Here is a 23,450-nt window from a genome sequence, read left to right on the forward strand (position 1 = left end):
AGTATAACTTTAGGTCCCTTACTCCTTGTCGCTATTCTGCTTAAGGCTATCGGCTCTCATTTGTGTTACAGGACTCTAATATCACATGTCTAATGTGTTTATAAAACAGTTAAACAGCTCAGCCTTGCCAATAATAACGATCATTATAAGAGCTAACATTTCTTGAGCATTGCTATGTACTAGGCACTGTTCTAGGTTCTCTTTTATTCTTAAAAAAAAAAAAAAAAAAACTCTAACATAGATACTATTATTATCCCTGTTTAATAATAGGAAAACTGAGTAGCAAAAGGATAAATAACTTGCCTAGACTCACACAGTTGCTAAGTGGCAAAGCCAACATTTGAATCTGGGTAGTCTGACTTCAAGTTCCAAGTTCTTATCCACTAAGCTCTTCTGACAGTAAATACTCTGCTGATTTAATATGTATCATACCTAGATGTTCCCTCAACTTTGAATTTCTTTTGCCCAATTCCAAATCCCATTCTTTTCCAATCTTGGCTTTCCAAATAGTTCCTACAACTATAGGATACCCCCAAAATGTCATTTTTTCCTCTCTGTTCTACTTTTCAACATTCATCTACCAAAAACACATGCTTTAAACTCTACTGGTCTTTACAGAAATAAAGGCCATTTTAACTGTTCCCCATTAAAAAATGCCAGGGCCTCAGTGAACTCCAGGTAATGCCTCACAACTCCAAGCTGCATTCTCACTAGCATCCTACTCAAATTTCCATAAATTCCCTCTGCTCATCTTGACATTTTACTATTAACAGATAACTCATCTTCATCTGACCATCTTAATTTTTCCAGCTTTCACTCTACAAACATTTCCCCTTCTCCCCATAGTAAAAATCTAAATTCAACCACATAATTCACCTATAACTTCCCAAGTATCTTTCTACCATAGATAAACAGTAATAATACCCTTTCATTAAAATAAAAACCAAATAAAGTAGCTCCCCTCTCCAGAAAGGAATTCTTGTGTGTATATGTGCATTTAACATAAAGAAGAGTTACTTGTTCATCCATCAAAATGTCTACAGGCAGCATGAGCATTCTAAAGCAAACAAAAGTATTCATTCCTTCTGAAGGAATGCCAACTTTCCCATATCAAAGTCTGTTCTACTTTAGGAAACAATGTAACCAATGGAATGGTATTGGTTCTAAAGCAAATGAATAATGTGATGGCATTATCAGCACTCAATAAACTCGGTAAAAATCACTCTACAGTAATTGCTCTGTCAAAATAGTTACCATCTGTTGAAGGTTTAAGGTGGTAATTGTATTAATAAAATGAAACCAAAAAAATAAGAAGTTGCCTTTGTTATATTTAACAGACAAAAATTAAAATAGAATTTCATTAGTTATAGCTATTTATGCTGTCCTGTTTAATACAGTAGCCACTAGCCACATATGACTACTGAGCACTTGAAATGTGACCAGTTCAAACTGAGATGCAAGTATAAAATACACACAAGATTTCAAAGATGTAGTATGGAAAAAAGAATTTTAAATATCTCACTAATGATTTTTATATGAATTAGATGTTAAAACAATAATATTAGACATATTAGGTTAAATTAAAAACATCATTAAACTTAATTTCAGACCTAGCAATCCCATTCCTATTTACTGTAAAGAAAACTTATGTTTACACAAAAACCTGTACAAGAATGTTTATAGTAGTGCTATTCATAACTGCTAAAGACTGAAAACAACCCAAATGTCCTTCAAAGGGTGAATGGGTATATAAACTGTGGTACATCCACACCATGGACTACTACTCAGCAATAAAAAGAAATGAACTATTCATACATGCAACAACTTGAATGAATCTTAAGGGCATTACACTAAGTGAAAGTCAGATTCAAAAGGTTATACACTATATGATTCCATTCATGACATTCTTGAAAAGAGAAAGCTACAGTGAGGAAGAAGAGATCAGTGGTTGCCAGGATGATAGTTCACTTGTTGTTCACTTGTTTTTCTTAATGAGGCTACTAGAAAATTTTGAATTATGATATGTGGTTCACATTATATTCCAACTGGACAGCACTATACTTCTAAAAGAATTAGAATCCACTTTCACTAATGCTTATTAGAAAGTGCATATGTGTGTGAGATTATTCCCAAGGAACCAATTATTTTTCTTTTTTTAAAGAGACAGAGACCTGCTCTATTGCCCAGGCTGGAATGTAATAGCGCAATCATGGCCCACTGCAGCCTTGAACTCCTAGGCTCATGTGATTATCCCACCATCAATTTCCCAAGTAGCTGGGACTACAGGTGTATGCCACTACACCAGACTAATTTTTTTTTGTTTTTTGTAGATGTTGCCCAGGCTGATCTCAAACTTCTGGCCTCAAGCAATCTTCCTGCCTTGGCCTCCCAAAGTGCTGGATTACAGGCACAAGGCACCACACTTGGTCATTTTTAAAAATTTGTAATTAATTAATTTATTTTTAGAGACAGAGTCTTATTCCATAGCCCAGGATAGAGTGCAGTGGTGTCATCATAGCTCACTGCAGCCTCAAACTCCTGGGCTCAAGCGATCCTCCTGCCTCAGCCTCCCGAGTAGCTGGGATTACACGCATGTGCCACTATACACAGCTCAAATTTGGTTATTGAGAATTAAACAACCACAAAACCCAAGCACTACTTACCACTTTTTCCACAATGAATACTACATCATTTTCATTTAGAATATTTTTCAAAGGGTTTGGTTGACCTTTCCTGATCAACTGCACCTGGATATCAGCCTGTTAAAAACAGATGTCAAGCAATGTTATATACATACATATATATAGGTATTGTAATATTTAAACACATAAAGATCAGTTCTATACAAGTGACCAGAAATATATTTTTAAGAAACAGATTCTTGGGCCGGGCACAGTGGCTCACACCTGTAATCCTAGCACTCTGCGAGGCTGAGGTAGGAGAATTGCTTGAGCTCAGGAGTTTAAGACCAGCCTGAGCAAAATCAAGACCCAGTCTCTAACAAAAATAGAAAAAATCAGCCGATTGTGGTCGTACACACCTGCAGTCCCAACTACTCGGGAGGCTGAGGCAGGGGGATAGCTTGAGCCCAGGAGTTTGAGGTTGCAGTGTACCATGACGATGCCACTGCAATCTACCCATGGTGACAGAGTAAGACCCTATCTCAAAAAAAAAAAAAAAAAAGAAAGAAAGAAAAAGGAAGAAACAGGTTCTTGTTATGTTGCCCAGGCTGGATGGAGTACAGTAGCTATTCAAAGGCACCATCATAGTGCACCACAGCCTCAAACTCTGTGCTCAACCAATCCTCTTACCTCGGCCTCCCAAGTGATGGGACTACAGGTACGCACCACTGTGCCTGGCTTATATTTTTAAATATTTCATTTATTCTTTGCCCATGTTATTTCTCATGTTTAGAAAACCTAGCTCTTGCGGGGAGGAAGGGATGGGTGAAATCATACCTAATGAGCACACTTATAACTTTGACTCAAGTAGTACAAAAGCAATCCATGTAACCAAAACATTTGTATATCCACATTCTGAAATTAAAAAAAAAAGAAAAAAAGAAAAGCTAGCTCTTATATCTATAACTACCCATGCTTCAAGGCACACCTGAAGTGCACCCTGCCTTATAAAGCCTTCTTTTGCTTATGATTACCCTGACATCCTCTTCCTCTAATCACATTGTATCTACTATTATGTACCATAAAATCAGAACTTTACTAAATATTATTTCTTCTGATTGTACTATGAAATTTTAGAACTTTAATGTCAGTTTATAGAAACTGTATATATTTTCATTCCAATTGGAATACATGTTTGTTGTAGAAAAGTTTGAAAATAGCTAAAAGAAGTTTTAAAAAAGTCACCTGTTACTCTATTGCCTGAGATAATCAATACCATTATTAGCCTGGCTGGTGTATATTCTGCCAGATCTTTTTCCAAGCATATAAATAGATATATTTAAATAGAAATGTATCTATTCAGATATCTAGATGGGATTTTGCTTAATAAAAACAGGACATTCTAATAGTTTTATATCATGAACCTCTTTCCATGTCATTATATTTCTTTGGTTATGTAGAACCATGGCTCTATCATCACATAACTAATTCCATACTGTATGATATTCTGGTAGTTTCCAGTTATTTTCTATAATAAACAATTGATAGTGAACATCCTTGAATTATTTTCTTAAGATGAATACCTAAAACCACATTGATAGTGTCAAATTGCCTTTCAAATGTCATACCTACATATTTACATTTCTATGACCTAAGTCAACATGTTAAGTATTTTCACTGTTTATTTTTACAATCTCATAGCAAAACACAGTATCTTATTGTTTTAATTGTCATTTATTTGATCACTAATGAAGATAAACAGTTTCTAATATGCTTATTACAAATATTTCTCATTATTTGAATCTGTTTGATTTCTTAGTTTGGATAATGAAACATTTAGATACTAAGTTCAGGGAGCCAAAGACACTGCTATTCTAATCTACCAGGTTCTTGAGTTTTAGGTACTGTTATGGGTTGAATTGTGTCCTCCAAAATAGTATCTTGACCTTCTAACCTCCAGTTCCTATGAATGTGACCTTATTGGGAAATAAGGTCTTTGCAAATGTAATTAAGTCAAGGACTGATTTGGATTATGACAAGCCCTAAATCCAACAACTGGTATACTTCCAGAGAAAGAGATTTAGAGACATAGACACGTGGGGAAAATGCCATGCGTCTATGGAGGCAGAGACGTGTCTACAAGCCAAGCAAAACCAAAGACTGCCGGAAACCACCAAAAATAAGGAAGAGGCAAGAAAACATCCTTTCTTAGAGGCTTCAGAGCCCTGTTCATACCTTTATTTCAGACTTCTAGTCTCCACAACTATGAGAGAATAAATTTCTGATATTTTAAACTGCCTAATTTATGGTACTTTGCTACTGCAGCCCTAGGAAACTAATATAGATATCAAGCAGCAAGAATTCAGATAGGGAAGAATTAATAAATTTACTTGGATATATTTGATTCTTGAGTTTGGTTCATGAGAATTCAGATAGTGAGGCATAACTATATTTGCATTTTTCTTTTTTCATTACCCGCTCATGTCCTTTGCATATCATGTTTGCCTGTCTTGTTGATTTTTAAGATCTTTTTATATATTATATAGAAATAGATACAGATATTAACCTTATCATTCATGACTATTTCTCCCACCTTATTTGTCTTTTAATACATAATTCATTTTAGTTTGCTAATTATTTTATGGCTATAGGCTTTATCTCCCCAACTACAGGGAGCTTACTTATGGAATACTTAGCACATATTAGATGCTTAATAAACATAAGAATGTTTATAACAGCTTCATTCATAATCATCAAAAACTGGAAACGACCCAAATGCCCTTCAAATGGTGAAAGGATAACCAAACTGTGTTATATCCATTCAGTGAAATCCTACTCAGAAATAAAAAGGAATGAACTACTGATACACAAAACAATTGTGTGAATGAACTACTGATACACACACAATTTGAGATGAATCTCAAACACATTATATTAACACTAACTGAAAGAAGCCAGAAGCAAAAGGCTGTGTGATTTTATTTATATGACATTCTGGAAAGGGCAAAACTATAGAGACAAAACAGATTAGTGGTTGCCAGGGGCTAAGAGAGGGGAAAGGGTCTACTATAAAGGGATACAAGAAAATTTTTGGAGATGATTCGTCAAAACTCATAGAACTATACCTACCCTAAAAGCGGGAAATTTACTGTAAGTAAATTAACTTCAATAAACCTGACTTTTAAAAACCCACAATTTTAGTATTATTGAGTTGTGTTTAAAAACCAAACTGTACATACCTCATAGATAAATGGGTCTTTATAGAGTCCTTTCTTTTCTTCATTAAATTCCCTGAAATGCAGAACCACATGTAAAAAATAGAACTACAGTATCTCTTCTGTTATTTAAACTTAAGAGTTTGCCATCACTTTATCTCTGCAGGACACCTGTGAGAAAAGCAAAAAGCAACTATGGCAACCCTAAGACAGTGGGGGAGAGGGGAAAAAAGCAGAAAAAGTATTAGGTAAAAAGAGAAAAAAGAAACTTGTGATACAGATTAATAAACCGCTGCCCACAATTGGGTACAATTGCTTCTCACAGGCAGCAGGAAGATAGGTTGCCTACCTCTACTCTTGTGTCTTTTCAAACACCTCACCAATTAATATTAAAAGGTAATTTACCACATGAATTTTGGAAAATGAAAATGATTGGATTCTGACCTGCAGCTGAATCAGTGGGTAACCACAGAGAAGTTACTTAAGGGTCCCAGGCCTTAGATTTCTATGGCTAAAATGGAAGCATGTATCCTCCATTTTTATGAGCTATTACTAAAAATTAGTAAATTTGATTAGTGAATATTTCCTTTTAAAAATGTAAGCACAAAATTCTAGGGTATCATTTAATAATTATTGTTTGATTCAAAAAAAGTTTTTATGAGACCCTGTCTCTACAAAAAATAGAAAAATTAGCCAGGCATGGTGGTACATGCCTGTAGTCCCAGCTACCTGGCCAGCTGAGGCAAAAGGATCGCTTGAGCCCAGGAGTTTGAGGTTGCAGTGAGCTGAGATGACACCACCGCACTCTAGCCCAGGTGGGTGACACAGCAAGACCCTGTCTCAAAAAAAAAAAAAAAAAAAAAGGTTCTAAAATAGTGATCCTAAAGCATGTAAACCATGAACCATTAACATACCAAGATGTACGTCAGCCTGATTTACACTCTGAAAGAGTCATTGAAGGAATTCAATGGAATTGTTTCAGGATACCATTTATATCTATTTGATCTAATTCTATATGGCTTACTGAAATAGAAATGGGAGAGCTAGGCCTGTGACTGATTCACTTTTGCCATATCATGTAAGATTGTGATTTTTTTCTTAAAGATGTTTGCCTTTTATGTATAACTCAGAGATGCTATTTAATCAGTCATTCAAAAATCATTTCTCAAGCATGTGTAACATGGGCCAGGCACTCTTGCTAGATGCTGGGATATCAAACAAAAGCCTTGTCTCTGGTTCATAGTCTTGATAAGGGTAAAACAAGTAAACCAACAGTTACAGGGTGATGAGAGCTCAGACAGAGGTACACACAGGAGGCTTCAGCAGAGATTTAGCTATAGGGCTTGAACTTTATCCTGAAAGCCAAGAGGAACTCACTAAAAGACTTTAAATGGAGCCAGGCATGGTGGCACACGCCTATAGTCCCAGCTACTCAGGAGGCAGAAGAGGGAGGATCACTTGAGCCCCGGAGTTCATGGCCAGCCTGGGCAACACTGTGAGACTCCATCTCTTAAAAAAAAAAAAAAAAAAGATTTTAAATGGGAACGATCTGACAGTAATGTGGAGGGTAATAACTTGAAGTTCAGGAAAATAGCTGTAAATAATTTGTAGCACTTCGGAGAAGTGATAATGGCCTGAATTAAAAATAGTAGAAATGGAGGAAGAATTAGAGAACTGACTAGATGTGGTGGGGGTGGGGGACAGTGGAAAGGAGAAATAAGTGGGAATCTTGTGTTTAGAACTCATAACTGAGAGATAGAATTTAGGGGTAGAATGTCAGTTTAGGGAGAAAGATTGATTCAGTTTTGCTAAGTATTGACTTTGAGGTCCTATGCAAAAATTTCTAGTAGGCAGCTGGATACACAGGTACTATGAGAGATGTAAGAGAAGTAAAAGGCAGAAACTTTTGATGCTTACAAGTGAAGAGAAAGGCTAACACCCATGAAATCATTGGGAAGTATAAAGGGTCTAAATAAAGTTGTATCAATAGGGGACTGGTTAAATAAACATAAAACAGCAACAGAATGAAATATTATATAGCAGTTAAAAATAATCAGATACATCTATAGGCTTTCACATGGAAAGATACCCCAGACTTTTTTTTTTCCCCTTAAAAATCTAGTGCTCTTTCTATAATGTTCAAAAAATTTACAAGCATTACTACTTTTGACAGCAGGGAAAAGGAAACAATAAAGATAATTTTAAAATTATAGCATTTAGGAAATAATGGGTTAGATTATATCAGTAGTTCTCAAAGTGTGACTGCCCGGCCAGCAGCATCTATTTCACCTAGAATTTGTCACAAAGGCAAATCCTTTGGCCCCACCCCAGACCTACTAAATCAGTAACCCGGGAGGTGAGGCTCAGCAATCTGTGTTTTGACAACCCCTCCAGGTGATTCTCACGCACGCTCAAATTTGAGAACCACAGATTCAATTTTTACATAGGATGTAAAACTTGATGGAATCCCCTTGGTAGTAGACTTGACCATAAGAATAAACCCAACACACCATTCCAACATAATTACAAGTGTAGCTCATATGGTCACTATCATGCCTAGACTATAACGATATCTCGATTTTGAGAGCTTTTTAAACAGGTAAAGGACGACAATATCTAGTTTTCCACATCCTGAGAGGTGCTTCTACTTATGACAAGTGTGTGCACCGGCAGAATGAATTAAGCGCCTCTTGGAACACTTGCCACCTCCCACTTATAGTGAGACTACACAAGGCCAACTCCACACGGGGACAGAGAACCGGCCTCTCCCCAACTCCCGGACCCCAGGAAAGTGGGCAAAGCACTAATCCCCAACTGTGGCAACAGGCTTGTGGCGGGATCCAGAGAATAGCGCCGTCCTCGGACCCCAGCCAAGAGTAGAGACTGACACTCACTGCAGGAGAAGCGAGTAAAACTCCTCAGCCGCTCGGTTCACTCGCTCCCACATGCCGCCCCAATCCGAGTGAGGGTCTGGAACGGCCAAACTGAACCGCGCGCCTGGACGCCGACGTCAGGGGTCACAACCCCGTCCCGCCGGGACTACTTTTACCCTCAACAAGTCCCTTTTGTTCGCAAATTTAAACTTTTGTTTTAGACCACCCAGAGATATTTACTGTCCCAATAGTCTTCCAATCCCGCCAGAAAAAAATGAAAACAAATGTAGTAATTGTTGAAGAAAGACACTTTGTCTCGCGAGAGTTGGCCACTCCCCCTTACGGATTATTCCGCGAAAAGGAGTCCCTCTTTTCTAAGAACTATTATTAGCTTAGGGAGACAATAGGTATCCAAATTTGAAAGATATAAACAAATAATACACCATTTTTAAAATTTTTTTGCTATGGCATTGAGATATTTGTGTCTCTGTGTTGGTTTTGAGGTTGGCAGGGTGGGGTGGGACTAGTTGAAGGTTACATACAGAGCGGGAGTGGTGAGCACTTCCTTTTCCTGTAGGAGCCGCCGGGTTGAGAGGAGCGTGGCCTTCTCCTCTCCCCGCCATGGTGAGTGGAAGTCTGCTCTGCTGTGCTTTCGTTTGATTCGGGGGCCAGTAGGGAAGGATTGGGGCTTTGGGGCAAATAACCTGTAGTTGTTAAATCAAGGAGGCGGAGATGAGGACCAAAGCCGTCTTTTTCTGGTGGGGAGCCGAGTTGTGCGGCTATATGGCAGCCATCTTAGACGCAACGTGGGCGTCTGGGCACACGGGGCGCCGGGAAGCAACACGGGAAAACAGTGGGTCGTTCACAGGCGCAGGGGAGTTTATAGGATTCTAGCTTTCTTTGGATCTCAGAAGATTTGTGTTCTGCTGAAAACTTGGAAATCCTGGGGACCTAAGACCAAATTGGGGAAAGGAGAGTCAATTTCGGCCCTTGCATCTTCATGTGCTGTTTAGTAGGGTATATCTCCATCTTTTAAGAGAGGAATTTTGTTAAGAGAAAAGACAAACACTTGTATTTCTACTTTTTTCTGAATGCTTCTTTGTGTCCGGCTTAAAAATCATCTCTATCTGGTTCTTTTCGCAAAAAGTGTTCTTTTCGGTGTCATCTAAATCTTCAGCCAACTCACAGTATGAATGATGATACACGTACTGCTTTTCCACAAGTTAATGTCTGTACATGTGCTATGTTGTGTGCTGGGGAGGTTCAATGAACAAAATAGACAAAAGTAACCTTAACCATATTTGGATCACAGTGAAGTTGGAATAAATGAATATCAATATTCTATGGTAATAGCTGCTGTGGGTAATCAAAAATTGGAATGGTTTGGCCTTAAACAGGAAGCTTAGAAAGTGGCCTGAAAGAGGAATTGTGGGAAGAGGAGCTTTGAGGTGAAAATTTGCTACCTCTGAGGCAGGAGGGGGATGGGCCTGAGTGGAGGGACAAGGAAGATGAGATCAGAGAGGTAGAGCAGATTGTGTAGACCATCCTCAGGACTTTGGCTTTAGTTCCAGGTGGGAAGTCTTTTAGAGAGGATTAATCAAAAACCATAGTGTTTTTACTAGTGAGCTTTGGGAGAGGTGTTTAGAAGATGGTGAGGAGGAAAGGGGTGCAAGTTTGGATGCAAAGAGCCTTGGTAGGCAACATTTGCTGACCTTTGGGGTGAACGTTTAGACAGTGGCATTAAATAGCAGTTTTCAAACCCTTGCGGTTTTGATTGAATATTGTGCTTTGTAAGGATGACTTTGAAAGTTTTGTGATAAACGATTCATTGAAAGTTGTGTGGCAGAACCTGAGATGCTAAGTGCCCTTTGAGTGTAAGATGTTTTGGCTTTAAGTGAGTAGTCTGCCCCCACCATAGTAGTCGCTTAAAACTGAGCATTTAATGGTATTGTCCACAGATGAGAAGAGCTTGCCTCTAACTCTAAATATCCTTTTTTGCCAAGGCTTGTGCTCGTCCACTGATATCGGTGTACTCCGAAAAGGGGGAGTCATCTGGCAAAAATGTCACTTTGCCTGCTGTCTTCAAAGCCCCCATTCGACCAGATATTGTGAACTTCGTTCACACCAACTTGCGCAAAAACAACAGACAGCCCTATGCTGTCAGTGAATTAGCAGGTATGGATTTATTATATCTTCCTACGGGTTGATATTTTAGGGGCTGCTTTACAGTAGTGATGAAATTCCACTTCATTGGTCCGTGTTTCTGAACCACATGATTTTCTTGGATGTTCTGATGCTGTTTGCTACTGTGGGTAATAATCATGGTTTGATATGATGAGATAGCTAAAATTCTTATTTCTTTCCAATTTTAGGTCATCAGACCAGTGCTGAGTCTTGGGGTACTGGCAGAGCTGTGGCTAGAATTCCCAGAGTTCGAGGTGGTGGGACTCACCGTTCTGGCCAGGGTGCTTTTGGAAATGTATCCTTTGTTTCACTGAGACTGGTCAGCCCATGAAAATTTAGCAGATTGGGCTTGGTTTATCCACATTAATATAGCTTAAAAATATTTGTGTCCGTAATGCTAATCGTGTCCCACTTAACAGATTTGGAATCTGGATGGTATTCATTTTCCTATGATGAATTTATTCTTGTGGGGGGAGGTCTGTTCTGATGGGGAAGCTTTGCTTGCAGTGATGTCGTAATTTGCGTCTTACTCTGTTCTCAGCGACAGTTGCCTGCTGTCAGTAAGCTGGTACAGAAGGTTGACGAAAATTTTTACTGAGCAAGACATAATCTTTTAATTGCTCGAATTTGAGAAATGTGATTCTTAACTGAGAAAATAGATGTGTCGGGGGGGCCGCATGTTTGCACCAACCAAGACCTGGCGTCGCTGGCACCGTAGAGTGAACACAACCCAAAAGCGGTATGCCATCTGCTCTGCCCTGGCTGCTTCGGCCTTACCAGCACTGGTCATGTCTAAAGGTTTGTAATGTTCTGTATCGTGAGTGATGCAAAATATCCTTTTTCACCGGAAACTTTGTTTATTGCTAAGTTCTGTTTGTCCAGAGTGTCTTATTAAATTTCCCATTACTAAGTAATTCTTCAAAGAGTGGTGTAGTATATAATTAATAAGAAAACTTTCTCCTTAAAAAACTAATCAGGTTTTCTACTACATTTTTATTTAACTGTCAAAATGATGAGATTCCACTTCATTGGTCCGTGTTTCTGAAACACATGATATTTGTGGAAATTCTGATTTGGCAAATTGTATACCATTTTGCTTTTGTGAGTTAAAAGGGTTTCAGGGTAACCAGGTAACTATTGAATTGGTTTTATTAGGTCATCGTATTGAGGAAGTTCCTGAACTTCCTTTGGTGGTCGAAGATAAAGTTGAAGGCTACAAGAAGACCAAAGAGGCTGTTTTACTTCTTAAGAAACTTAAGGCCTGGAATGATATCAAAAAGGTAGGTTTGATATGAGCACATTTACAGTTTGGTAATCCTTGATCCATACAAATTTCTTGTCATTTTGAATTTCAAAATTGGCGTACAAAAGACAGGATACCTAAGACTTTGGAGCCCAGATCATGTGGGTTTGAATCCTGACTGTCTTTATGGCTCCGTGTAACCCTGGGCAAGTTATTTGTGCCCCCAATTTCATCATCTGTGAAGTGGGATTTTTAAACTATGAAGATCTGTTGCAGAAATCATACCTTAATCAGAATACTAAAACTGTTGAATTTATAGGTCTATGCCTCTCAGCGAATGAGGGCTGGCAAGGGCAAAATGAGAAACCGTCGTCGCATCCAGCGCAGGGGACCCTGCATCATCTACAATGAGGACAATGGTATCATCAAGGCTTTCAGGAACATCCCTGGTAATTATACTGCTTACATGTTTGATTGGCTATCCTTTGCAAGCTTAGTCAGCTTTTATGATGAGATTCCACTTCATGGTCCGTGTTTCTGAAACAGATGATTTTGTGGAAGTTCTGATTCATGGCTGAATAAGTTACACCACAGATGATTGAAACAAAAGTCAGTTAATAAGACAGAGCTCACGTACTTCATGTAGCAGATAATTTGTTGAAATATAGGCTCCCTGATTCTCCTTTCCTTTCAAAAGGAATTACTCTGCTTAATGTAAGCAAGCTGAACATTTTGAAACTTGCTCCTGGTGGCCATGTGGGACGTTTCTGCATTTGGACTGAAAGTGCTTTCCGGAAGTTAGATGAATTATATGGCACTTGGCGTAAAGCTGCTTCCCTCAAGAGTAACTACAAGTGAGTGTTTTTTCATATACTGAAAATAGATGTTCCTACTGTGGATATTTGCATTCAGAGTTGGTGTGCATGTTTTCTAAATAATGGATTTATTTCATTCCTGTTTCCCCTTATGTGTAGATGAAATATGATTTGGTAAAATACTGTACCACATTGGGTACGTGTTTATGTGAAATGATAGTGTAGTGGAAATCATGATTGAATTCTGGAATACTTTAAAGCTTCTGTTGAGGTACATATTCATTAATTAAATATATGAGGAATAGGAATTTAGGCAACCGTTGTCAATCTTTTTCTTTCAGTCTTCCCATGCACAAGATGATCAACACAGACCTTAGCAGAATCTTGAAAAGCCCAGAGATCCAAAGAGCTCTTCGAGCACCACGGTAACGTTGATACTTTTTAAGTGTAACTCTTGCCCCAACCATAATACTATTAGTTATTTCATGTCAAAAATGTATATGTGTAAAAATGTTGGTAAAGTGTCTACCTTTTTATGTGTAGCAAGAAGATTCATCGCAGAGTCCTGAAGAAGAATCCACTGAAAAACCTGAGAATCATGTTGAAGCTAAACCCATATGCAAAGACCATGCGCCGGAATACCATTCTTCGCCAGGCCAGGAATGTAAGTGATAATTGATTTTTTACCAATATTTTAAGTTCTTAGATTTGATTATTGATTCCTAACGATTTTGCCTAATTTGTTGCAGCACAAACTTCGGGTGAATAAGGCAGCTGCAGCATTACGGGCCAAATCAGATGAGAAGGGGGTTGCAGGCAAGAAGCCTGTAGTGAAGAAAGGAAAAAAGCCTGTTGGTGTTAAGAAGCAGAAAAAGCCTTTGGTGGGAAAAAAGGCTGCCTCTACCAAGAAACCGGTAGCTGAAAAGAAACCAGTAGCTGAAAAGAAACCGGCAGCTGAAAAGAAACCAGCAGAAAAGAAACCTACCACAGAAGAAAAGAAGCCTACTGCATAAACTCTTAAATTTGTTTATTCCATAAAGGTCAAATCATTTTGGACAGCTTATTTTGAATAAAGACCTGATCAAAGAGGCAGTGAGAAACATGGTTTGGGTGTATTGTGAATCTTGTTAGAATTTTTAATACTTATGTTCTCCATAATTCCAGCGTTTAATTTGTACCATTTTATAGTCTGGTATAAAATGGAGCCTTGGATTTACACTAAATCCACGCAGTAGAATGGAAGAGGGAATTTTTTTTTTAATCCTGATAAGATCCATTTTGTAAATTAACATGTTTTGAAAAACATACATACAGGCTGTTAAGATTTAGTCTCCAAAATGGAAAATGGATTAAGGTTTGACACTGCACAATTGTGGAATACAAGTTGGGGGATACCACATTCAAAATGGCCCTGAAAAGTCTTTAATGAGCTATGACAATACAGTTAGAGGAAACGCTTGCCACCCTCTCAGCAAGCATTTTTTGAAACCATGTGCATGTTTTAGTTTTATTTACAGGTACCCAAAACTGCTTTAAAGTGGGTTCAAACCCTACCCCCACCACACCAAGCTTGTAAACTGATCTGTCTCACCGCCCTAGAATTAACCTCCCCTGCTCTGTCTTCTGTCAGGGACTTGTTTTGTGTCTCGATTTTTACAGTAGCTTCCCATTGGGGACCTCACTAAAGTTTGCAGCCAAGGTGATCTATGATCCTCCATCTAAGGGCACCATTTCCTGCTGTAATTTTTTTTAACACTACTTTATCTTCATGCTCTTTAGTTTTAGTTAATTAGTTTGCACTACCTTACCCCTTGAAAGCCCACTGGGGATTCTAGCCTGCACAACCCCCTGTAGCACAGGCGGATTTCTGCACCTCAGCTTTGTACTAGATGCTGGTGGTTTTGGTCTCTGCCTTCAAATATACCTGCAGGTGTTGCGTATTTAAAAGGTAGCCACTTGAAACAGCACATCAGGTGTGGAATATGGTGAGTACTGCTCACCTGAGTCATTTGACCACTTTTACTGTGCCGAAGTGAGTTAGTTACAGGGCTAACTTGTCCAATCCCAAGACATCTCCAGGTTTACGGTTGCAACGTCCTGTGCGTTGGGAATCCTGATCATTACGAGTCAAGATGTTTAGTCACTTGCCAAGGCTAGGAACACTCCCGGAGCTGCGAGGCTACAGCAGGCACCGGAAGGAAGCGCACTCGCCGCTCTTCCCCAACATGGCTGCCGGCCCCGCCCCCACGGCTCGGTTTCCGGGGGTGGCGTCGGGGGCGATGGCGTCATCACTGAGCGCCCGGCAGACGGCCGCGCGGAGGTGAGGGCGGCAGCGTGACTAGGGACGATGCTGAGCCGGCTTCAGGAGCTGCGCAAGGAGGAGGAAACTTTACTGCGGCTGAAAGCGGCCCTGCACGACCAGCTCAACCGCCTCAAGGTGACTCCGTGTCCCCCACCCGTCCTTCCATTCCTCCCGCGCCATCTCTTCCGAGTCCGGGCCTCTACGGCACCTACCTGCTACTGCCAGTTCTCTTCCTCATCTGGCGCTGTTCTGGTTTACAAACTCCTGTGCCTGAAGCACCTGAGGAGTTTGCTTTGCCAATTAGGCGCCACCCGTCTTAGAATCTTGATCTTGCAAGTCTAGGCAGAGGCGCAGGAATCTGGCAAGTACGGTCGCATTCCTTCCCGCTCTCCTGGTAAATGCTGATGGCCCATAGACCGCACACTGAGAAGTGCCACTTCCCAATGGCTCTGCTAGACCCTCCCTGCCCACCGGCCTCTTCCTCCTGAGCCCCCTCTTCAGCTACTGTTTACTAGTTTGTATTGGCGCTTGAATTGGCTATAGTATTGCAAAACTAGAAAAGTCTCTCACATCCTCCTGCTGCGCGACGGAAGACACTCAAGCCCTGGGAATACAGACTTGTCCCAAAGCCTAGGAGTTCTCAGTAGCTCTTCTGTTACTGACTCCAGGACCTTGAGGAGTAGTGATTTAGGCCCACCTGTGCTCAATTTGGCCTCAGCGAGATGATCGTGGTCTTTAAGTCCATATGAGATAAGGATTACGAAATTCCTTTGTAAATTAACATCGTACAGCTGTGATATATAAAAATAATAAGCATTTTCCATCAGGTCAGTTATAATGGCCCACACTTATTTATGTTCCAATATTGCCACAGTACCCCTACAAATACCTACTGAGTGTGTGTCAATGACCACCTCCAAAGCCCAGATTTCCTTATGCTTCAGGAAACACCTCCATTTTCTTTTCTTGCTGCCTTCCCGTTCTCAATACTGAATAGATAAACTCAGGCCTAGAGAATGCAGCCCTCTGTGGAGTCAGAAGATGACACCTGGTTTTTTAAATGGCACACTTGTGTTTTCTCCCCGAGCTAAGTCTGGAGGTCTGGGGGAGTGAAAGCCATGGCTTGGCCAGAACACCTGTACAGCCCAGGGGAAAGGGGCTGGAATCTTTCTTTGTTCATCTCCTTAAAAGGCAGAGAAAGCTTAAGAGCCCAGTTTCCCCTTCCCTCTAGAGCAGCAGAGAGATACTGTTTTCACTCCTCGTGATGCCAGCCTTTTACAGCATGCCCAGCAGTTGACCCACATCAGTAGCCCAGTGAAATAGTAAGGACAGCAGCCTCAACTCTTCTTTTCCAGGTTGAAGAACTGGCCCTGCAATCAATGATTATTTCAAGAAGAGGGGATGAGAAGCTGTCTTCTCAACCTGCACCTGAACAGTCACAAGATGTAAGCTTAAAAAAGTGCAGACCTAGGGAGAGAATGCTCTGCTTTGGTGTGTAGGTGGTCAAAAATTGTTATAAATCACATTACTTAGCCAAAAGGACTCGGGGAGGTGAATTTTCTAGTTTAATAAGCCAGCTACTCTACATTACTCTTTTAGGCAGGGAACAATCTACCTCTCTATCAGCTGGTTATATTTTGATTAATTTACTAATATATTGCCTCCACCCTTCTAGTCATCCATTATCTCTAGTTTCTCAGATGAATCCAGGGACAGTGTGGAGATTGGTGTGGGGATATGTCAAAATTCTTGCTGCTTTGTGAATAAGTAACCTTGAGACTGGAAAGAGAGTGGCTTAAACTACAAAACATGGCGCTAAACATGAGTTCCAATCTTCATCATACCTATCTCTTACCAAATGCCTTCAAGTCAATAAAAACATGTTTCTAAATACACTATATTTGAGCAGTTTTCCCAGATACTGTGTGTTAAGGCATTTAAAACCATTACAGCCCAGTGCAGTGGCTCACGCTTGTATTACCAGCTACTTGGGAGGATTGTTGAGGCCAGAAGTTCAAGACCAGTCTAGGCAACATAGCGAGACCCTGTTTTTAAAAAGATAAATTAGCCAGGCATAGTGGCACACATCTGTAGTCCCGCTTAAGCCTGAGTCCAAAACTGGCCTGGGTGATTTAGTGAGACACCATCTCAAAAAACCAACAAACAAAAAACACCCCACCATTACAAAGCAGTACCTCTAAGTTGGCACAGTTCTTACGTCAGAGCTTTCTACAAGAATGTTTATAAATCAGGTAATGATTCTAGTAAATCTGGCACATTTATTCTTCCCCCATTTTGGTGGGGAGGGGCAGAATTTGAGGAAACAGGAAAGTGGCCCTACCCCTTAGTCATAAACATTGGGGATGGATATGCAATTGAGATTTGATTTTAAAACAGTTTTAAGGATTTGCTGTTTTGAGGCTGGTATCCTTCCTTCTAATCTTTAACGTCCTTGGCCAATGCAGATGCTGGTGCATGTAGACAATGAAGCATCAATCAACCAAACTGCACTGGAGTTGAGCACAAGGAGCTGTGTGACAGAAGAGGAGGAGGAGGAGGAGGAGGAGGAATCAGATTCCTAAAAGGGGAAAACACCAGGGTTAGTTACACAAATTAAATTTGTAAGTCTCAGGCTCACTCTTTCTCTTCAAAGAAATCATTTGCCATGGGCTCTATGGCCTGCTTCAAAGGAAGCAAGAACTATAGGAGAATGTATAGTTGTAAAAATGGTTCCATCAATAACAAGCTTCAGAATGTTGTGACATAGAAAATCAAAGATGCAATGTCTTAGCATTGAGCAGCATGGGAGGTGCTTTGTAATCTGGTCAGATTCAGTAATTGTATTGAAAACAAAATTTCCTCTGAAATATTGAGAAAGTCTGGCATTTGCAAAAAGGGCAGAGTTTAAATACAAGCCAGTCTTTCTAGTCAACAATGCCTCATTTACAAAAACCAGTTAAAGGCTGTTTGCATGCCACTGAACCCTTGTGAGCAGAATTAGGCCACAGTCTAAGAGATAAGGATGACAAGGGGAAAGAGGGAGGGCCACTTAAGAGCATAAGCTGTTGCCACCTCTCAGAGGCATTGCAACATCCTGCACATTATAGACTGCTTTCTTGTGGCTGTTATTACATCTCACTTGAGACATCACTGGTAAAATGTACTTACAAATAAATTACAGATAAATAGCTGTCGTGGAGCTTGCTGGTTTCCAGATACCAACAGAGAAAAGCAGCAGTTCCTCTTCTGAGGCAGACATACAGCAGGATGGTTTAAAACCCATTTCTGGCCCTTAGGAAATGTGCCATGCTTGGGGCTTGGTATTTGAAATTGAGATTCATTTCTGCATACTGTCCCTTTTCCGCTGAATATTCAGTTAAATAAGTATTTTCTCTGCACAGGCAATAGAAAAACCAAACACAAAGAACCTCCTCAGACAGAACTTATGTAACTGTTCCAGAAGAAAACAGATACATTTTTTGTTAATCAACATTTCATTAGAGTTATTTTGAGCTACTCTCACAGGAAGTTTAAATGAGTACGTTCCTTAGAACACACAATGTGAAGACAGTTTTGGAACAAAAAGCATCAAGGTATACATTTTGGGGGTCTAAGTTAAAATATAAGCATGGGTTTTAAGAGCTAGAAAAGTTGGCTGTGAATTCTAGCTCTACCACTAACTGGTTACTTGCCCTTTCCACTCTGCAACTCTTTCCCATCTGTGAAATGAGAATATTCACATCTGCTCTAGCAGTTTCACAGGTTATAAGGTGCTAATGAGAGATTAAAAAGTCCAACCGGTATTGGTATCTCAGTAAGAGAGGAAGTTTGAGGAAGGAATTTGGCATTGGGAGCTCAAACACTGCAAGACTGATACAGGGAATATCATTCTTGAAAACAAAACCATTCTTCATAAAAAATAACTGGAAAGAATTCTTTTGACTCTAAAAATACAGTACCTTTGAATGTGAACAGAGAATTTAAAACACCTCTCAAAAAAATACCAAGCACAAAAGTGGTGAGATTCAGGTTTTAGACATCAGGTCATACTATTACTTTTTTCTAAGGATACAGTTTCCTCATTTTAATGAGACATTCTCAATAGTGGTGGCATCCTGTTAGTAGAAGACATGGGGGATGAGTCTTAAGACTCAGCTTATATGTTGAAAACATACAAGTTCACCTGCTGATTTAGAACAGCTGTTGGCCTCACTGCAAGAGAAAAAAAAGATTGACTAGGTTAGGCAGCAGCATATGTAAAACTGACCGGTTTTCTGAATCCTAGCTATATCCCAAGCTCTGATAGCTCCAGAATGGAACTATTATTTACTCAGGAGATTATTTATACCCAAGTTGTTTTTTATCTAAAAATGAACTCAGCCTTTTATTTTTAAATCCATACATTGGCTTTGGTTTTTCTACAACCTGCCCTTTCAAAGAAGAAAATGAGGAGAGAGAGGTACTGACCAGGCAGCCTCACATGTACCTAAAGTTCCAAGAGTCATTTTTCAAAGAAGGAAAGGGCACCAAAGGGGACATGGTTTTGTTTTCTGTGACTTCACTGCCCCTCTCAGGTATGACAAAGCCAACACCAGGCACATTTCCTACTCTGCAGGAAGGTGTGGTTAAGTGTAAGTAGTGAAAGAAGGGAAACCATTGCTCAGTGTAGCAAAGGAGATTGACTGTCTCGTCTCTGGCAGAGGCTCCACCACCAGGCAGGCACAGCTGGCCACCAGCAAGGCCCTTCTGTGAGCACGGTGGCCTGGAACTGCAGGCAAGCCCTCAGCTCAGCCCTTGTTATGGAAAATGAGAAATGTTCTGTGATTTTTCTCCGATGGGTTCCCAACTCCCACCTGCTGCTTTTCCCCATGTATAAGGAGAAGGAAGGAATAGACAGGATCTGTTCACAGGTCCACAGGAAGGTGGTTGGAAGAGTCACAGATAAAGGTGTTGGGTGAGAAGAGTTGGATCAAGTCCAAAGACTGAAATTACAGGAAGCCCCATTAGTCCCAAGCACCAGCCTCCTGCCGGCCTGTCTTTACTTTTCCCCCTACAATAATGCTTGGCCAAACCATGTGCTTTCTTGTGTACTAGAGAAATTGAAAAGCCTACCACAAAAGTAAAAACACCTTTCATCATTTTTTAACTTCATAGTATATTTATTAGAATAAGAGATTAGATTTGTTAAACATCTGGATTAAAATGGTTAAAAGGATTTTCATACAATTTTTAGGCACTATACACATTGTTTACAATAGCATTGGTACTGGATATGGGGAAAGATAAATCTGACACATTTTAATGCCTTGATCGATTTGTGACATTCAAAACTCCACCATTTTAGAAACACTAATCAAAACTTAAAGAGACATATACCACTAAATATCCCACAAAGTGTATTTAAAAATAAATATAGAAATATAACCAGAAGTCTACAAATCATCACAGTAGACAGACTGGTAAAGCCCCGGCTATCATGGCAGTGAAGGGCTCTGGCTAGATTTTGATGGAAACTGCTGAATTCTACATCAAAAGCAAAAAATAATAAAATAACATGATGTACACTTTCTGATGCTCATTTTCATAGCAGCAAAGCATGCTTCACATGCACTGCCTATGGAGGATCTCACAAGGCTCCCTCCTACTCAAACAGAGAGAAAGTACGCCTGGCAAGAGTGAAGTACCACCAATGTCAAAGAATCCCAAAAATACAGGTGGCCAGTCAGTCATGGAGTGGGAACAGCAGTGCAATTGTAAGAATGACTACCCACAGTCACCAAAATTTCACTGTAATTCAGCCTGGCACATGTTTTGATCATCAAGATACACATAAATAGCCCCAAGCACAAAGCCAATCCACTTAGGGGAATAACAATAGTAATAAGAATAAAGACAGTAATATTAAAAATGACACAAGTAGAATTTTGGCACATGCTGTGTTTTTCATCCTTTGTCATAGGTGAAATGCACGTCTGAATGGGAGACAGGCATGGGAAAGAGGCCTGAAAGCAACATGGCACACCACTGGGCAGGGGACTCGTTCTTTGCTGCTTCCCAAATGCTTAGACACCAGCCGCGTGAGTTGGTGTGCTGGGCTGGTTAAGGCCAATGGTCGAGCAGAGCCAACCTGCGAAATCTACTTCCTCAGCATCCGATCTCTTGATAAAAGCATGAACCTGCATGCAAGGAAACAGGGAGAGGAGGTGGTGTTAAAAAATCCAACAAGAAGGAAAATCCAAGAGTCATGGGTCAAGAGCTTGTGCTGCACTTGAAAGGAGCTCCGGGCACCTGCCATTGAGCATCAGTGGGGCCAGGAAAGCAGGGACAGCTGCAAGCCCAAAGACCTGCTGCACCAGTTAACACCGGCTGTGAAGCCTTGGGCAAGTCACTCACTTCTCTGAGCCTGCCTTTGTGTACAAATGGAGATGGTAACCCGGCCTTCAATGCCTCACAGGCTTGTTAGAAGGGACAAAGGAAACAGTGGACTTCAGTGCATGTTACACTGCACAGGCTAAGGCATGTAAGTCCAGATACTTACAGTATTACTTTCCCACTCCTCCAGCCACCCAACTAGAGGAGGCTGGTGGAGAGTGACTGGGGAGGGTGCCAAGTGGAAGGTGAGCCCGCCGGTATTAGTAAAAGGCCCCTCCCCATGAAGGGATAGGCTGGCTCGCTCTTTCCCTCAACTCCCTCAGGCTCTTCCTCCCAAGCACACACACTCAGGCTGCAGGGTCATCCCAGCTTTCCCTTTAAACTGACTGGAGGACAGAGGAGTCTAATGTTTGGTATTCTGCAGCCCCAGGCTCCACTGGACCCCGGTGGGCAGGGCAGGGCATGGGCTCAGGGCGTACTGGACAGATGACTGACAGGAGAACAAATGAATATGGCACTGTAAGAATAAATGGACTTACCATGAGTTGCTTCAAATCTGCTCTCTCCGCGGGGTTTTTTATTAAGCTTAAAGGAAGAAAGATAATGTAAGAGCTATTACCTGGCACTGGTTCTAACTCAAATTACTTATGTTTACATGCCTGTCCTCTCTACACGCTATAGGCTCTGAGGAGGACTGCCTGAGCCTTATTCATCTTCCTGTTCTGAGCACAATGGCATGCCCACGGTAAGCTAATAAATATCTTGCCAATTTAAACTAAGGTTAAAAATTAATACGCCAGTCCCCGTAGAGCAAGTGCTGAAAGCAGTAGCTATTTTATCCACTGCTGTAGTCAGACACATAAGTCTTGGCACTCTTCGAGAAGGGCTTATGGTGGCAGCCGTGGGGTAATCAGATGGGAGGGGACCTGTGCCCAGCAGAGGCAAAGCTGGTGCTTTCAGAGATGGGGTGGGGAGCCTGACAAAGACTTACCATTTATTCACAAAATCTTGAAATTCCAGACTGAATACTCCACTGGGCAGTTTTGGAGGAGGCTGCAAACACATGTCAAGACATGAGAAATCCCTGGCTCTGTACTCCACCCATCTCCTCTCCCCGTCCCACCCCCACCACTGGGCAGTGCTACCCTTATCCAGATAAAGAAAGGCAGTGGTGGGGGCCAACAGCTGGCTGCTGGGTCACCGTGTTGGAACCACTGTCTCCCACAGTTAGAGTTGGGAAGTCAAGTGTAGAGTTCTACCGCTCACTTCTCCGTTCCTCTCTGAGCCTCATTCACTCTTCTATGAGATGAGGAGGTTGGGCCTGATGATCTCTGCCACCCTTTCAAGCTCTGATACTCTACAGTGTCTTGAGTGAGGCGTGGAAATGTAACCAGCAATACTAGCAGCAACAGCTAGGGGGATTCGGAAACCACCAGGCATAGCTCAGGCTCAGGCCTGACAGCACCTGCAGAAGCCAGCCAGCAAAAAAAAACAAAAAAAAAAAAAACCTTTCCCTGAGCCCTGGAGAGGCAGAGAAAGGTTAATAAAACACTAACTGGCAGAGGGCTGGGTCTAGAAGAATGTTACCTGTACACTCCCAGAATGAGGCTGTTTTCAGGCATGAGACTGAGAACACTGGCAGCAGCTCTCGCTTTCCCATGGTGATCATGCAGCACTACACAGAACAAGGCCCTGGAGCACAAGGCTCGTGGTGTTCCACACAGTTCCAGAAAATGTGAGCCCACTTATGTGACCTGTGCCGCAAGCTGTATGTAGCCTCCTTGGGAGAAGCTGACCCCAGACGCTATCCAAGATGCCACTGCTC

At 40.9% G+C, this 23,450-nt stretch overlaps 4 protein-coding genes, 1 long non-coding RNA gene and 4 other non-coding genes across 10 annotated transcripts in view; 7 read left to right on the forward strand and 2 right to left on the reverse strand.

Moving 5' to 3' along the window:
• The window catches only part of ZWILCH (zwilch kinetochore protein), a 33,055-nt gene extending 24,233 nt beyond the window's left edge, over positions 1-8,822 (reverse strand). The window contains exons 1-3 of the mRNA XM_069458582.1: positions 8,731-8,822; positions 5,861-5,912; positions 2,664-2,759 (exon numbers count right to left, since the gene is read on the reverse strand). Of these exons, the coding sequence (XP_069314683.1) occupies positions 2,664-2,759; positions 5,861-5,912; positions 8,731-8,783 (201 nt within the window). The 5' untranslated portion in view covers positions 8,784-8,822. The remainder of the gene's footprint in view (positions 1-2,663; positions 2,760-5,860; positions 5,913-8,730) is intronic.
• Positions 8,823-9,266: 444 nt separating this feature from the next.
• Positions 9,267-14,043, forward strand: RPL4 (ribosomal protein L4). Its single transcript, XM_069458607.1, has 10 exons — positions 9,267-9,333; positions 10,713-10,884; positions 11,082-11,188; positions 11,553-11,691; positions 12,049-12,173; positions 12,456-12,585; positions 12,834-12,990; positions 13,293-13,376; positions 13,495-13,615; positions 13,701-14,043. The coding sequence occupies exons 1-10, from the start codon at positions 9,331-9,333 to the stop codon at positions 13,962-13,964; spliced, it is 1,302 nt and encodes a 433-aa protein (XP_069314708.1). The 5' UTR covers positions 9,267-9,330; the 3' UTR covers positions 13,965-14,043.
• On the forward strand, positions 10,936-11,007 carry LOC138381134 (small nucleolar RNA SNORD18). The gene has a single exon (XR_011233065.1). It is a non-coding gene; the product is annotated as a small nucleolar RNA SNORD18 (small nucleolar RNA).
• LOC138381138 (small nucleolar RNA SNORD16) lies at positions 11,396-11,494 on the forward strand. The gene has a single exon (XR_011233067.1). It is a non-coding gene; the product is annotated as a small nucleolar RNA SNORD16 (small nucleolar RNA).
• Positions 11,898-11,969, forward strand: LOC138381132 (small nucleolar RNA SNORD18). The gene has a single exon (XR_011233063.1). It is a non-coding gene; the product is annotated as a small nucleolar RNA SNORD18 (small nucleolar RNA).
• LOC138381133 (small nucleolar RNA SNORD18) lies at positions 12,638-12,707 on the forward strand. Its single transcript, XR_011233064.1, has one exon. It is a non-coding gene; the product is annotated as a small nucleolar RNA SNORD18 (small nucleolar RNA).
• A 1,228-nt stretch (positions 14,044-15,271) lies between the features above and the next one.
• SNAPC5 (small nuclear RNA activating complex polypeptide 5) lies at positions 15,272-21,276 on the forward strand. The gene is made up of 4 exons (XM_069482588.1): positions 15,272-15,388; positions 16,609-16,698; positions 17,719-17,852; positions 21,213-21,276. The coding sequence occupies exons 1-3, from the start codon at positions 15,299-15,301 to the stop codon at positions 17,833-17,835; spliced, it is 297 nt and encodes a 98-aa protein (XP_069338689.1). The 5' UTR covers positions 15,272-15,298; the 3' UTR covers positions 17,836-17,852; positions 21,213-21,276.
• MAP2K1 (mitogen-activated protein kinase kinase 1) overlaps positions 20,383-23,450 on the reverse strand; it is a 78,117-nt gene continuing 75,049 nt past the window's right edge. For both annotated transcript variants that reach the window (XM_069482564.1, XM_069482574.1), the window contains 3 exons: positions 22,617-22,678; positions 22,165-22,210; positions 20,383-21,429 (listed from right to left, as the gene is read on the reverse strand). In XM_069482564.1, the coding sequence (XP_069338665.1) occupies positions 21,316-21,429; positions 22,165-22,210; positions 22,617-22,678 (222 nt within the window). In that variant the 3' untranslated portion in view covers positions 20,383-21,315. The remainder of the gene's footprint in view (positions 21,430-22,164; positions 22,211-22,616; positions 22,679-23,450) is intronic.
• On the forward strand, positions 21,423-22,686 carry LOC138392158 (uncharacterized). The gene is made up of 3 exons (XR_011234899.1): positions 21,423-21,773; positions 22,307-22,370; positions 22,646-22,686. It is a non-coding gene; the product is annotated as an uncharacterized lncRNA (long non-coding RNA).

The sequence above is a fragment of the Eulemur rufifrons genome, chromosome 2 (genome assembly GCF_041146395.1).
Source record: "Eulemur rufifrons isolate Redbay chromosome 2, OSU_ERuf_1, whole genome shotgun sequence".
NCBI lineage: Eukaryota > Metazoa > Chordata > Mammalia > Primates > Lemuridae > Eulemur > Eulemur rufifrons.

What these genes read in the sequence shown, in the direction of transcription:
- RPL4 (XM_069458607.1), top strand. An exon ending in GGCTTTCAGGAACATCCCTG is followed by an intron (nt 12,586 to 12,833) that starts GTAATTATACTG and finishes TCCTTTCAAAAG; the next exon opens with GAATTACTCTGCTTAATGTA. An exon ending in AGAGCTCTTCGAGCACCACG is followed by an intron (nt 13,377 to 13,494) that starts GTAACGTTGATA and finishes TTTTATGTGTAG; the next exon opens with CAAGAAGATTCATCGCAGAG.
- SNAPC5 (XM_069482588.1), top strand. Translation starts at nt 15,299, where the DNA reads ATGCTGAGCCGGCTTCAGGAGCTGCGCAAGGAGGAGGAAACTTTACTG. An exon ending in ACCAGCTCAACCGCCTCAAG is followed by an intron (nt 15,389 to 16,608) that starts GTGACTCCGTGT and finishes CTTCTTTTCCAG; the next exon opens with GTTGAAGAACTGGCCCTGCA. An exon ending in CACCTGAACAGTCACAAGAT is followed by an intron (nt 16,699 to 17,718) that starts GTAAGCTTAAAA and finishes TGGCCAATGCAG; the next exon opens with ATGCTGGTGCATGTAGACAA.